Source organism: Brassica rapa, chromosome A06, assembly GCF_000309985.2.
Source record: "Brassica rapa cultivar Chiifu-401-42 chromosome A06, CAAS_Brap_v3.01, whole genome shotgun sequence".
In the NCBI taxonomy this organism is placed as follows: Eukaryota; Viridiplantae; Streptophyta; class Magnoliopsida; order Brassicales; family Brassicaceae; genus Brassica; species Brassica rapa.
This window is the reverse complement of record NC_024800.2, coordinates 25,122,517-25,138,697: the sequence shown is the minus strand read 5'-3', so window position 1 is coordinate 25,138,697 and position 16,181 is coordinate 25,122,517. Positions and strand designations below refer to the sequence as shown.

Genomic DNA, 16,181 nt, shown 5'->3' with positions numbered 1-16,181 from the left:
TGCTAGACTTCAATCCTAAATTATGGTAACATCATTTTCTTGTTTGATTCAGAATCCTTTCCAACAAGGCTAATCTCTAATGTATCTTATCTTTATTGTGCAATCCTTGTGCATCTGATATTTTTAAACATCCAATATTTTGAAAACAACTAAGAAGAATAATATTAATGGTTGATACTAGTAGACCTTTTCACTGCTCAATAATACTATCCGACAAATCGTTCATTATTCTATTGATATTTTAAATTAATTAAGTTGATTTTTCAATTTTAAAGTTTTTTTTATGAATGAAAGAAGGAAAATAGTTTTGCATTTTATTAAAATTGCTGGAGAATGCTTTAAAGAAAAGATGATATTTTATTATTCTTCTTTGTAATAGCCAACCTTGCATTGACATGTAAAACATTTTTTTCATGTGTTATTTTTATAAACAGTTGACTGCCAGACTAAAATCATAGAGCTGAACAGTATTGAGATTATATCAACCATAGCAGAGGAGGCTCGAGATGTTCAGACTGTCGAGAATGTTGCTTAAGCAATTGCAAACCTATGCGGAAACAGTACTCTCATTTTATATTTTCTTCTTTTTCCTTCTACTTTTTTTTTAGTTTTATATGTATTGATAACACATCCCTCTTCTGCATCAACAAATAACTTACATGTTGAACCTAAAGCTATAATAGGGATCAACATGTTGTTCAAAATAGTGGATAAATGACCACAACCCAAATTTTTTGAAGCAGTAGCTATGAGGTCGCAAACTTTGCCAGAAAAGTTAGTAAGAAACTTCTTATCATTTGCCCAATATTCCTATTGTATATCATTCGTCATTAATTTCTTTTGACATGACAAACGGATAAAACTCAATCTCCCTTATTAGGTAGTAAACATCTGAATTGGATATTAGCAAACGTCGAAAGTGAAAATTCAGCTATAAAGCTACATCTCGAAACAGTTGTTTGCTACTTAGCACCCCTACAAAACCGTAAGTTCTTACATACATTCGACAGTGTATCAATTAAAATTGTGTGGAATGAAATTTGCAACAGATTTTTTTTTTTTTTTTTTGGTTTTGCTAGACTCTTATCCTAAATTACGGTAACATCATTTTCTTGTTTGATTCAGAATCATTTCAACAAAGCTAATATCTAATGTATCTTATTTTCATTGTGTAGACCTAGTGCATCTAATGTGCTTAAACATCCAATAATTTGGAAGACAACTAAGAAGATTCAATTGGTTGTTGATGCTAGTGGATTTTTTCACTGTTAAACAATATTATCTGCCAAAACTTTAACACTATTTTGTTGATATTTTAAAACAATTTAGTTGAGTAGTTCAGTTTTAAAGTTTTTATATTGAATGAGAGAAAGACAATGCTTTTGCATATTATTAAAATTGCTGGAGAATGTTTTAAAGAAAGGAAAAATCACATTAATATTTTTCAAAGTGGCATTCACTAACAATTTAAACTTTGAAGTTGTTTAGGTAGCATATTAAACATTCAAATTGGCTTTTGTGTCAATAAAAACCTTCAACATGGTTTACTTGTTCATCAAGTCGAAAATGTGGCATGTTGATCTACAAATAAGATGACGTTATTTAGTTATTTTTTACTTATGTTTTCTATTTTATCTCTTATTGATTGCTTTTATTAAATAAATAAATAAATAAATATTTTAATGTGTCCCAAATTTCAGAACAAACAAACTGCATTGTGCACAAAATTGCAAAATAAAAACAAATGTTAAGGAGTAGCTCATTTTTGTGAAAGCTAAGAAGAGGAAAAAAAAGTTCTTGGTGACTTGTCTTGATCTTGCATTGCATATATCATATAATGTGATCCAGCAAAAAAAGAAACATCATACGATATGAAACAAAGTTTGAAGAAAAAACATGGTTGATTGATAGTGGAGCAACATGTCTTATGGTTAGACATTCCCAAGTGTAGTACAAAAAAAAAGAGATATTGCACACATACAAATATTTACAATAATCAGTGATGTTTTGCTAATTCAGCATTTATAGTTCGTTGACAAAAAAAAAGCATTTATAGTTCTATCTATGAACTAAGGAGACTTCCAAAGTTTCAGCTCATTAACCGAACACATACACTGTTCTATAAATAAAAACAATCTGTCTGATCAATCTTTACAATGAACCAACATTTTTTTGTCAAGCAAAGAGCAAAAGACCTTACGTTTTCAAAACATCCACCATATGTCCCATGCATGATTAAACGATATGCACACTTCTTGAAACACCCTTCCGCGTTTCTTGATCGGATCCATTGATACTCCCTTTTCTTCTGAACGATCTTTGACTCTTACTGAACATCCGAGAAAATATCCTAACCGGAGCTGGTGCTTCCGTTATAGATCCTTCCTCCTTCACCGAACCGTCATGGTTCAGGTCCAAGTCCTCTGATAGTTTCTTCACTAAACACACAAAATGACGACGGAATGTTGGATACCTTGATACCGTTTTCGTTAGCCCTTGAATCCTAACAACACACACACAGACATGAAACAGTATAAGCATCCAGTCTAATCCGAAAAAAACTCAACGTTTAGACTGTTAATTTACCTGCGAGCAAATGCATCAAGTTCAGCTCTTTTACGCTCTGTGAGAGTAGGAGAAGCAGACTCAGCATACGAGTTCTTTAGCCTCTCTGAGTCTCCATAAAGCAACACCAATCTCCCGAGATACTCTTCTTCTTCCTCAGACAAGTTTGTAGCTTTCATCTGCTCCTTTAGTATCAAAAACGGATGCAGAAACCAATCAAAGAAGGCATCTTTTGGTCTGTTCTTGGTAGTTAGTTCCGTTACACCGTCACCTACGCAATAAGTACATAATTACATAACAAATCAAAACGTGTCCTTTGGTCTGTTTGTTTCTTTGGTGGTTCAAGAAAGATAGAAAATTACTGAGTAACAAGCCGGTAGTATTGGCTTTGACAGAGCGCAGAATCTCGTAAAGAAGTCCATAAGCTGGTAAGCCAATGCTGATCACTTGGCTGCCTTTACTAGACCTCGCCTCTTCGATATCTTTTGAGTTTATTAGCCCTTTACTTGCCAAAGCTTCTCCAAACTTTCTACATTCCACAAATAGACCATCCAAGAGCTGCAACATTTTCAATAGACAACAAAGTCAAAACACACTTAATGTCTTCAAGGTTTTAACCAGTGTTCTAAAAATCGGCCTAGACAACGCCTATACATCTGCCGCCTAGGCGATGGTAAATCAGCATAAATGAAACGATTTTTCTTGACTGAGTTAAAACAAAATATCAGCCTGGCGTTCAAAAAATCGGTTTAGGTACCCATCTAATCAATAACCTTCTATAACGCATCTAATTACCGTCTAGCAATTTTTAGAACAATGAATTAATACTTACATCGAGAGGCTTAATATCAATCATAGGGACTTTAACTGATCCTTCTCTTGTTGAACCCGTGTTCTTGACAGAGCCTAGTCTTGGTATAGGACCTGAAAAAGCCGTTGTTTCGGCTTCCTTTTCTCGATACTTAGGCCTAGGGAAGCAAGATCCTTCAGGCATGTCAAGTATATCAGTGCTATACTCGTCGTAAATAGACACAGAAGCAACCACAAAGCATAGCCCATAGTAAAAAGATGACTCCTGGTACGAGACCACGCCTGCATAAGCGCCAAGGAAGATACTAGAGACCACAGAACCAAGAACCGCGCCCACGACAGCCAAAGGCCAGAGCAAGATCACTAGCCCCGCGATGGGGACACACATCGTCTCCAAGAAAGGACCTTCACGTCCGATGAGATCTTGAAACAAACGGTGCCATCCTTTGAAGAGCATGTAAGGGCTTTTGCATATGGCTACGAGCGTGATCACAGGGAGGTCAACAAGAATCCCTAGAGCCGAAACTACCAAAGCTCCTGGAAGCTGAATCAGCCTTATCTCGTAATGTTTCTGATCAGGGCAGCATATTCTAAGCTCATCCATTAGCGAGAAGTAGGAGTGGAAGCACACGTCTTTGAAGTCACGGACGACGGTGAAGCTGCGCTTGAGGGTGCTCCAAGTTCCATCGTAGAAGCAGTGGAAAAAAGGGTAAGGCTTGCCCTCGCCAACGGCGTCAAAGGTGGCGAAGATAGGGGAGAGGAAACCGTATAATGCTCCTCCAAGAACACTTGCTAAAATGCCAAGAACTAGCCAGAGAATGATGGCGGCAGGGAGACATAGGCATAGAAAGAACTTCAAGATATGTCCTATTTGCTTGGCTCTACAAAAAAAAGAAAGAATCAGACAAGAAGTCTTTAACAGCAAGAGAAAGAAGAAGGAGTTTAGTTACCTCACTATTGAATAGAAAGTCCAAACGAAGTGAACGGGCAAAAGACTTAGTATGACTGCGGAGTTGCCTATTGTCACAACGAGGCATACGAGTGGGCACAAAACGACACCTAAGCAACAAAGAAAGAGTCTTTAAAACCATTTCACAATATTGATAAGAACAAACAAACTGTATGAAGATAAACAAACCACTTCACAATATTGATTGAAAAATGCAAAAAAAAAAATTGAGGCTAGACAATGGTTACAGCATGAAAGAAAAATCAAACTAAGCCAACTAAAAGTCAACATCCATGCAAAGAAAGTCAAATATTTGGTGAGTTATGTTCTTATCAGAAGTAAACCCTCATAAGATCTGTCTGAATAAATTGAAAATTGGACATAAAGAAGTAGAAATCCATCGAAAGTCCAGACCTTTAGTGACACCTAAGTACAATAAGAGACAGAGAAGGCAATGTTTTAAACTCTAAAAGTCATACCTTTGATGAAACCCAGAAACAGCAATCCAATGAAATAAGGAAGGAATATAAAGAATTGCAACAAAGAAGCTCGAAATCCCTTTGGAGGCTCCATTAGAATTGAATCTTTAGAGACTAAAAGCCACGAGCTTTCAACAATAACCCATCTCAAGAATTAGTCAACGCCTTCCTGAGGTATTAAAAAAACTCGCTATTTTGGAGTCCTGGAAGCAGAGAAAATGACTCAATTGAGCTCAAAGGAAGTAAACAAAGAGCTGGAGAGAGAACAAAAACGCACTAATAATCTCTTGAAACATTATTGAAGCTTTCTCTCTGTAACACAGTTTCTTTAATAACCATAAACAAACAAATTTAAATACCTTTCTCTCTCTCACATGGGTTTCAGAGATTTTAGTGCAGTGATTTGCGGTTAAGTAATCGTTTCTCTTCTCGATTAACACCCGAAATAATATTAAAACTAAACACGTTGAACCATAAACTGACCTCTTTTGTCCGAAGAAGAAGCAAAGAAGGATGTTTTTCCCACTTATCTTCTCTAATATTTTTTAGTTTTGGTGGATGCTTGAGCGTGACGCCTTAAACGAATATATAAACTTACAGATAGATAGCTTATACGGCGCTTATAGAGGTCAAACAAAATAAGATGTGGAAGGAGACGCCATGAAAATGCTGAACTTTGCAGTTAAAAAAACATCACTTTATTGGTTTTATTACAGCGGATAGGTTTGTATTAACTGCGGTGGCGGCTACTTTTTGTCCGACTGGATTTTTAAAGGTTTTTATTTTCTGAAATGACGTAGTAAAATTCTAGCCATATTTGAAATAGTCTTTTAACGTTTAGAACCCAGAAAAATATTTGAAACAGTCAAATATGTGACAAAACTATAATAATTTAAGTTTTACGCGGATAATATCTGTATAATAGCATTAAAATTTGAAAATAATTCACACAATCTTTCGGTCATCTATTTGTATACTATTATTTAAAAAAAAAATAAGTTAAAAATTAGAACGGTTAGAATCATTAGTATTTTAAATAATTTATGTAATCTATTATACAGTTAACATAACACCTGTATAATTAATATAATATATAGCTAAAATATAATTTTCTATATATATGATTATATAAAATAATATTTTAGTAAGATAATTATATCCACAAAACAAAATACATAGTTTATTTAATTATAAGTATTTTGTAAATAACGTAACACTTAAAAAAAAAAATTAATGTGGTAATACCGTAATAAAAAAGAAAGACCATTAGTAAAGTACCAATTTTATTATTTTTAAGGTTTTCCTCTGTTTTTTTTTCGATAGAAACTTGCTTTGTTAACTGTACATGATTATGATTCAAAACAGAATAGGGGCTATTTATTTTTAAAGCAAAATAGCTGCTCTGTTTAGACGCAAGTACACAACTGGCATTTTATTGTTAAACTAATTGGAAGTTTGATGATTGCACACTTGTTGATTCTTTTTCTGGACCGAAGTATGATTCGTTTTCAAGCAATTCTTCTTTTTGTCCTTTGTAATACTTATAAAAACATAATGGCAGACTATTTTAATTTTTACAAATGGCATAAAGTTGTATTATAGTTACTGATAGCTGTCTCTTGGGTTGTCCAGCAAAATTCTGCTGTGAGATTTCTCGTTTTGCCATCCACCATGCAAGCATGTTTTTTAACTTCATATTGATGATTAAATAGCAAAGAAACAAAAATGTAACTTCCACTATGATTGAGCATTTTATAGTTTAAAATTAACTTGATACTAACTTTATTTAAGCAGTGTTACATCAAACCTTATCTTATATTTGAATACTGAAACTGAATTGTCTCAGTAGCACTCGATCACCCATATAAACATAAAATTTGCAGTAATTAAGGATGTAAGTTTAACGTGCAAATCCTGCTTCTTAATTATTTACTTGAGGTTATGCAAGTTAAGTATGCTGCTCAAATCTGTCTTCTTTATAATATGAAGCTCTTATTGGGCTTACATAAGTATTGGAACATAGACTGATATCCATCGAGGGCGAAGCTTTATATATCGTTTTATCAATGCTTTGAATTATGGCCCATCTTGAATCCAACGTTTAATATAAATCGACAATCCCATTTTATTTGGTAAGAGTACTCATCATTCATCACACAACACCTATGATGTCATAACAAATTGTTCTTTGAATGTATAAGGTAAGAAAACAGCGTCGTACTCAATGTCAAAATTGTTGACTTTTAAGCAGTTACTTTTGACTACCATGCTCAAATGACCGGTTTTTAGGTTTAAATTTTACAAAGACAATCATTTCGTTTAAACTTTAAACACACAAAAACGAAGCAGTAATTTTTTTTTCTTTGAATGGAATGTGAGGCGGAAGCTCAGATAAAAATAGCTGCAAAACGGTATCGTTAGCAAGGTCAAAAAGGTTGACATTTTGCAACTACTTTTGACGACTATCATTAACGGTTTCACAACATTAACCGTTTGGTTATACACTCACCTGAAATTACGATAAAGTAGGTCCCATAGTTAATTTTAATAAAATAATCATATAATCTACTAATAATACCAATCCCAATTAATTCCAAAGGTTGTGAATCCACTTATGTTGAAAGGTTGTGTCTTTTGAAAAAAAAGTGTAAAGGGTTGTATCTTTTCTAAAAGTTATATGTTGGGAAGGTTGTGTCTTTTCCAATTAATTTCTAAGGTTGTGAATCCAGTTATGTTGAAAGGTTGTGTCTTTCAAATAGGCTTTAAAAAATCTATAAATAGTCTCTCCCATGCATTTTTCAAATCAAATTTTCACTAATCTACTAATAATGAAATGGTAAAAAAAATAATGTCAAAGTTGCAATTTTTCATCTAAACAAGGTGTCTTTTCATCTCAAAGTGGGATTGCTTTAAAAAATATTGGTTTTATTTAAGTAATGTGTTAGTTTATATAATAAGTGTTGGTATTTTATAAGAACTCTACCAAAAATTAAAAAAAATATTATAAATGAAACGGGTCATATTAACGTAAATCAACATATATTTATTACAATATTCAATTTTCTGAATATTCATTTTCAATAAATAAATCAGGTAGATAAATATACAAAATAACAATTACCAACATATAAATTATAATTGTTTAAAATTATAAACTAATAATTTTAATATTATGTCTTAAATAGGAAAAAAATATATCATGCAAAAAAAAATTGCATTTTGTTCAAAAAGTGGTTGAAGATAACTATCATGTGAAAAATGTATGAAAAAACTTAAAAAGGATGAAGACACAATTGTATGCAATATGTGTTTTGATAAAAAATTAAAGGGAACATTAAGGTTTATAATATATATATATATATATATATATTTGAATACTTTGTAAATCATATTTTAATCATCAAAATTAAATTTAATTATTTATATGATTTAATTTTTTATCAGGCATATAAAATTATAAATTATAGATTATAAAATATTTTTTATAAAATGAGTTCCCATGCGATATCGCACGGGCTATTTGACTAGTATGTTATAATAATAATTTAAAATAAATCACGCCTCCACTCCCGGAACTCTCTTCCTCTTTATATACTTTCCAACAATAACAAGCTTCAACACAAACACATAAACTTCTCTCTTTTATAATATTTTTCCTCCCATTTCTGTTTGGAATAATGGTTTCGTATTCTAATAATCCTTTTGTTTACGCTTTCATATGTCTCCTATCAATCGGCAACACGTTTGTATTATCTTCAAGTTCGTTGCCGCATACTCAAGATCCTAATCTAGTAGTTGACGAGGTTAATAGGTATGTAAGAACATTCAAAACATGATAAATTCAAACTTCATATGACAATGTTGCTTTGCAAATACAAAATGAATTTTTTCATAGAATCGTTTATATATAAAATATAGCAGTTTATTCCATTCCATAAACGTCTTTCATTGTGTTTTTCCTTTCAGTTGTAAATGGTTTACTCACATAACATTTTACAGATTTTCATATTCCAATAAACCAGATTTTGAAAACTAACTTTAAAAGTTAAAAACCTTAACCGAAAACTAAACTTAACTTATGTTCACATTATAGTTCCCACTAAAAACATTTTCATTCGATTCACCTAAAATAAAAAAAACACCACTTAGGAGAAAAGATCCTTCGCATTTAACATTGCTATCTAGCTATCTAGCTGATTTTTTATATAATGGGTTTCCCTATCTAGCTAGTGCCTAGTGTTTTAACTACTTGCCAATTGTGGCCGACACTTTTTCCCCAACGACCATATCTAATATGTTCACATTTAAATGGATCCGGTTGTCTATTTTCTATATTTGTCTGTAGAAGTGTATTCAATGCGTCAAGGAGGAGCCTCGCCTACCTATCTTGTAGAACGGGTAATCCTATTGATGATTGTTGGCGTTGCGATCCAAACTGGGAGACATATCGCCAACGGCTAGCCGATTGTGCTATAGGGTTTGGCAAAAACGCTATCGGAGGCCGCGATGGCAGAATTTACGTGGTCACAGATTCGGCCAACGATGATCCGGTAAACCCTAGACCAGGAACCCTAAGACATGCGGTCACGCAAGAAGAACCATTATGGATCATTTTCAAGAGAGATATGGTCATTAGGCTCAAGAAAGAACTTATCATCACATCTTTCAAGACCATTGATGGTAGAGGCTCAAGTGTTCATATAACCGATGGACCTTGCATTAAGATCCACTATGAAACTAACATCATCATACATGGTATTAACATCCATGACTGCAAACCAGGATCAGGTAAGATAAATTTGGACTAGTTTTTGTTAGTAAATGATTTGTATAAAAAGAATCAGAACTTATATATAAAGCATGCTAATATATGTTGTGGTTATAGGTGGCATGATTAGAGATGGCTCACGTCACACCGGGTGGTGGGTCCCATCAGATGGAGATGCAGTGGCGATATTTGGAGGCAAACACATTTGGATCGACCATTGCTCTTTGTCTAACTGCGATGATGGTCTCATAGACGCCATACATGGTTCGACCGCTATAACAATATCGAACAACTACATGACGCACCATGACAAGGTCATGCTTTTAGGACACAGCGATAGCTATACCCAGGACAAGAACATGCAAGTCACCATTGCGTTTAACCATTTCGGAGAAGGGCTCGTTCAAAGGATGCCACGGTAAGCATTCTATATTTTGACCCCTTAGCGCACACAGTCTCATAGATATATAGAAGCTTGAGTGCGACTGCGATAGGTACGAAGCGCGCGCATAAAGAGTTTACATGTGAAAGCTTAATTGACTTTATAGAGTATGCAAAAAGTCAACAAAAGGAGAATGAGACTTTTAAAACCACACCACCTATCGGTCATTCACATGGCTATAATAGATCACTTTCATCAAATGAAATATGAGTGAAAATGAATGATTCTCAAATGAACTTTATTGCGAAACTCATGAACATTCATTGAAACATTTGTTATTATAGATTTTCCTAATTGTTTTCTTTGATAAAGTTCTTTGAAATTTTCATAATGTTCTAATTGGTTTTATGTCAAATGTTCAGTTGAGTGGGTATATATTAACTATGCTTGGGTAAAGCTGGTTTTGGATCGAGGGAGATCAGGAGATGCATGATGAAAAGTTAACTACAATCGATGCAAGAAAGTTACTAATATTTAGGGGTTTCCAAATAATAAACAGGTGCAGGCATGGATATTTCCATGTGGTGAACAATGATTACACACACTGGGAAATGTATGCTATCGGTGGAAGTGCTTCTCCGACGATATACAGTCAAGGCAATAGATTTCTCGCTCCTAATACCCGATTTAATAAAGAGGTACACGTTGTTGAATTTTTTTCATAATTATTTATATTATTATTTTAGAGTATTTAACATGTGACATTTGACCCTGAGTATTTCGCTTAGAGCAACCCATCGATCGATTTGATACTTTAAAGGTGTCTAAAAAGTAATAGTATTATAGTTGAACGATTTTGTTCTGATTGTTCTTTAATAAATGAAATGTTAGTTGAATGACATGGGTTATCTTAGGTTTTTAATGGGTTCTAAAAAGATCGGTTTTAAGAACTTTCATATTTCTTTTTCTTATTTCAATTGTCTTTTTTTTTCAACCGTGAGAACTCCATCAAAAACCTATGGATGAAGTTGTTCTTAGTAGATCGTAGTTTCTTATATATACTGACATGTGTTTATTTTTGTGTGTTTAATGAATAGGTTACAAAACATGAAGATGCACCCGAAAGCGAATGGAGAGGTTGGAACTGGAGATCGGAAGGGGATATGTTGTTGAACGGAGCATATTTCCGGCAGTCAGGTGCCGGAGCTTCATCGACATATGCAAGAGCTTCTAGCCTAAGTGCTAGGCCATCATCGCTTGTGGGTTCCATCACGACGACAGCAGGAACACTAAGTTGTCGGCGAGGCCGTCGCTGTTGATTATTCAGTATAACGATGATAAGGGAATCGTTAAGAGATAAAAAAGATATTAAAGGATCATTGTGTATATGCAATGGTTCCTATATGCAATTCTGTTTCTCTCACTTTTTTTTTTAAGTTTTTCAATGCAATGTTATAAGTGTAATGCGTCTGCTATGTCTTTGGACATTGAGAGGGATGGTCTCTAAATTTATAGTTTAAAGCTATATAAAACCATTTCAAGCTTTAGTATATATGTTAATCCCTTATATATTAATTGAGGAACATTTGAAAAGATGTAACCTCAATTTTGTATTAATTAAAAGAGGCCCCAATGCATAGGTGGCACTCAATTAGGTAGTCAATTACATTCAATTGAAAAATAAGTAGGTCCACATTCGATTTTTATATGTTGTTAGATACATAAGTTGGTCAAACTATATGATATAATGATATGATATGATATTCTCTTTCCTTAAATAAAACCTACGGAATTACCATATATGACTAATATATATATGACAATTAATGAGTTTAATAATAAAGATTTGATAACAATGTATATCTCCTCCATCATTTTTTGTTTAATTTTATATTATTAAAATAAATTAAACAATCAAATTAGCTATAAAAATAAAATTTAGATTTTTTTGTATATGTTATATTTTGAATTTTTAAAAACGACAATAAATGACTAAAACTATTAAAATCATTATGTTAAAAATTAATGATCAATGGTTTAACATTTTTATTATAAGAAGATACACATGATTTTAAAACCATATGAGTAAAAAATATCATTTAATAATAAAATAAATATATATATATATATTAAACACTATATACCATAAGATTACATAAATATTTTAATATTAAAACTTTCAATGAATTTTCAAGAACATTTATAAATTATAAACTTATTAAAGATTTCAGATTGAAAATTTTGTTATCGATGATTTAAATATTTTGTTACAAAACGATATGAACGATCATAGAACCGTATGATTATAAATTCTTATTTAATAAATAACTATACAAAATATACTATTCCTAGAAAAATAGGTTGGTCCATCTTAACTTATATTACACTTTTTATTAAACTAACTATCGAATTGATAAATAACGTACCAAAAAATGTTTTGCACTTTCCTTAAATAAAAGCTACGAAATTACCTAATATGATTAACGTATATGTGAAAATTAATTATAATGAATAATAAATATTTGATGACAATTTTTGTATCTTAGTTTTTTTTTTTAATTTTATATTATTAAAATATATTTAAAAATTACATTAAATATATAATAAAAACATTTATAATTTTTCTTATATGTTATATTTTGAATTTTTCAAAACGTCTATAAATTATTAGAAATTTGAAGATCCCCACTCTGAAAATTTTGTGATCAATAGATTATTTTTTGTCATAATAAGTTACAAATGATCATAAAATTGTATTAATATGAACTTTTATTTAATATTATAAGAAGATACACATTATTTTAAAACCATATGAGTAAAAAATATCATTTAATAATAAAACATATATATTTTTATATATATATATATAGATTATACTATATACCATAAGATTACATAAATATTTTAATATTAAAACTTTCAATGAATTTTCAAAAATATTTATAAATTATAAACTTATTAAAGATTTCACATTAAAATTTTTGTTATCGATGATTTAAATATTCAGTTATAAAATGATATGAATGATCATAGAACTGTATGATTATAAATTCTCATTTAATAAATGACTATATAAAATATACTATTCTTAGAAAAATAGGTTGGTCCATCTTGACTTACATTATATTTTTTATTAAACTAACTATCGAATTGATAAATAATCTACCAAAATTTTTTTTGCACTTTCCTTAATTAGAAGCTACGAAATTACCTAATATGATTAACGTATATATGAAAATTAATTATTATGAATAATAAATATTTGATAACAATTTTGGTATCTTAGTTCTTTTTTTTTAATTTTATATTATTGAAAGATATTAAAAAATCACATTTAATATATAATAAAAACATTTATATTTTTTCTTATATGTTATATTTGAATTTTTCAAAACGTCTATATATTATTAGAAATTTGAATATTCCCACTCTGAAAATTTTGTGATCAACAGATTATTTTTTGTTATAATAAGTTACAAATGATCATAAAATATAACGCATATGAATTTTTATTTAATAAATATTCAAACTAAATAATATATATATATATATATATATATATATATATATATATATAAACACTAATGATTTAAAGCAACAAGATTGGCTGATCAATTTAGTCGTCCAGTTGAAATCTTTCAAAAGTATGTGAAAGACTAAAGTCAAAGTAAATATGGATTTAGAATAGTAGTTATATTTTACTAACCAAATACCAAAAAAAACCGAACCGAACCGAAACCAACCCGATATCCGGGTTGAACACCCGTAATCCAAATGAAGCCAAACTATTGTTTCATTCTCCAAAATATAATAAAAATAATAATTTAATCCCGCGCAAGGCGCGGGTCTTATCCTAGTTAAGTTTTATTGTCCGTCGTTTGATGTTATTTCCCCAACTCTTCTCTTTAGATAACTGGGTAAGATGCCGGTTAAGCTATCAACTACAAAAATCTATTGTATATATCTTTTTTTTTTTTTGAAGAATTCGTATATTGAATCGAATTAATAACATCAAAAGAAAAAAATACAACACACAATCAAATTCAAACGTTAAAGAAATACAGAAATATCGCACGTTGCAAACTCTATATGGCCAACCCAAAGTCATCATTTGATCTCCTCTGTTTCAAAAGAAAAACAAGCTGGCCGCTCCTCCCGCCGCAGCAATAGCAACGGTCAACACGGTTGAAAAAGATCTAGAGGCGGAGCTAGCCGGCGATGTTTTAACATTCATATCTGCTTCGGGTTGTGCAAGAGTAGCCTCGGTGGGGCTAATGGGCATGTAATCACCCACCGCCTCGATACCGTCCGGTGCAAGTTCTATAGGGATCTCATAATCGGGATAATCTTGAGACGGACCAAGGCTCTTTGTAGAGTTGTCTGCTGGTGATGATTTGTTGTCTACAGGTTGAGGTTTTTCAGCATCTGCTGCTTCTGCTAACGTTCCATTAGCGATGGTCAAGATTACCACAAGGAAGACGATAAAGATATGACTCGTCATAGTATATATATTTGTGTGTTGATTTGGTTTCCCTCGTCACTTTAAATTGAATGCCTCCTTTTTGTTTGGCTATAAAGTGATTGTGTGTGAGGGTCACACAGCAGATCGATTGAACCTTGAAGAAGAATTGAAGACAAAGGGAAATGGAGATTGAGAATTTAAACTTGTTTGGTTAAGTGTTTATTAGGTTGGTTGCTATTTACAGTTACGGTTTTTACCCCATATGTGAGTACATGAGCTATTTTTTTCTCTATATATCTTGTTTTTACTATTTTAGAATATTGTTGGGGGTGATTCTAACTAATTGTTTGTTTTCATATGCATGCATTTGATAATTGAAAACAACACAAAACCATATGTACATCAAACGTCTTTATGAGTTTCATGTATATGTTGTATATATGAAAATATAATAGAATTCTATTAACATTCACAAGCTAATTATCTTTAGTTGGTATATATATAACCTCTTTGGTGTTAAAGTATATTGTATGGTTCTCTTTATTTTCATGGTAGTGAATAGTTCTAACCCTATGTTTATGATTTCATGTAAATTGTTGTATCATGGATCTTCCGCATTGTTATCCGTATTTGAAAATGTACTATGAAATTGAAAAATGGATGTAAATTACAAACATAATACACCCTTTTAACCATGAGAATATAATGGTTATTATAACGACTAAGATTACATGATCATATTAATCATAAATAACACAAACTAAACCTTTATTACAACATCCTAACCTTCGTACTATGAACGAATTTAACGTGTTGAAAATCGAACCGGAGTGCGGACCGTTTTTAAATGAGCCAAAAAAATTAAATATTAAACGTATCTCTTATATATTAAAAGAGAAGCATTGTAATAAATGTATTCATACTATAATATACACGTGGCAGTCTCACAATAATTTGATAATAAATATGTTAACGCGTTCACACTATATTCATAAATGTGTTCACACTATATACTTTTTTATTTTTTTTAATATAAAATTTATGTACATGGTTCAAATAAAACTTTGGATTTTTCGGTTCGAATCAAAACAAATAACGAATCAAAAGCTAAACTATATATATATATATTATTTTTATTGTTTACGGATAAAGTTGGAGAAAATATTTATAAGTTTTGATTCAATTCGTTATCTGTTTTGATTTGAACAAAAAAATATGGACATCGTAACTCTACGAAGCAAATCAACTACTAAAATACAATTAAAAAAAACAAATCACAAATACCAATATTTTTAGAAACGGATATCAAATTTGATCTGTTATATGCATATATATACATATATGTACAGAATTATATATATATATATGTTATATATATTATAGTTTATATAAGTTTTACAATATTTTTATGGATTAAATTTATTATATTAGGTATTAAAATTTAAAAAGTTAAATAATATTTTATTTTTGTAATAAAATGTTATTATTAAAATTTTCAATTATTTTTTAAATTTTATTTTATTTATGGATCAAATCAGATATTCTTTAAAATTCTAAATCATTTCGGATATCAGAGTTAAAGCCTTTTTAATTTTTAATTAATTTTAATTTTATCTTTCATGTATTATTTAGAACAAAAATGTTATTTAATACTAATTAACAATATATTTATATATTTATCATTTATTTTTATATACTTTTACATACATATACATATGCACCTTGATGTGAACATTGTATATGTATTTACCACCACTGAAGTATCA

General features: G+C 30.9%; 3 protein-coding genes across 5 annotated transcripts; 1 reads left to right on the top strand and 2 right to left on the bottom strand.

The window, feature by feature from the left end:
* Window positions 1-1,946: 1,946 nt before the first annotated feature.
* On the bottom strand, window positions 1,947-5,894 carry LOC103875223 (uncharacterized membrane protein At3g27390). 3 transcript variants are annotated; one of them, XR_004448459.1, is made up of 8 exons: window positions 5,287-5,893; window positions 4,804-5,006; window positions 4,326-4,434; window positions 3,398-4,256; window positions 2,928-3,123; window positions 2,587-2,836; window positions 2,067-2,503; window positions 1,949-2,031 (listed from the first exon to the last, which is right to left on the bottom strand). XR_004448459.1 is itself a non-coding variant. In XM_009153718.3 (7 exons), exons 2-7 carry the CDS (start codon window positions 4,895-4,897, stop codon window positions 2,236-2,238), a joined length of 1,776 nt encoding a protein of 591 aa, XP_009151966.1. In that variant the 5' UTR covers window positions 4,898-5,006; window positions 5,163-5,894; the 3' UTR covers window positions 1,947-2,235. The 3 variants fall into 3 exon arrangements, 2 of the variants coding, with proteins under 2 accessions (XP_009151966.1, XP_009151967.1); XM_009153718.3 differs by having other exon boundaries at window positions 1,947-2,503; window positions 5,163-5,894; XM_009153719.3 differs by having other exon boundaries at window positions 1,947-2,503.
* Window positions 5,895-7,870: 1,976 nt separating this feature from the next.
* Window positions 7,871-11,500, top strand: LOC103875221 (putative pectate lyase 11). The gene is made up of 5 exons (XM_009153716.3): window positions 7,871-8,614; window positions 9,149-9,591; window positions 9,689-9,989; window positions 10,513-10,651; window positions 11,051-11,500. Exons 1-5 carry the CDS (start codon window positions 8,481-8,483, stop codon window positions 11,270-11,272), a joined length of 1,239 nt encoding a protein of 412 aa, XP_009151964.2. The 5' UTR covers window positions 7,871-8,480; the 3' UTR covers window positions 11,273-11,500.
* A 2,579-nt stretch (window positions 11,501-14,079) lies between these two features.
* On the bottom strand, window positions 14,080-14,454 carry LOC103875415. The gene has a single exon (XM_009153932.1). It carries the CDS (start codon window positions 14,452-14,454, stop codon window positions 14,080-14,082), a length of 375 nt encoding a protein of 124 aa, XP_009152180.1.
* Between the last annotated feature and the right edge of the window lie 1,727 nt (window positions 14,455-16,181).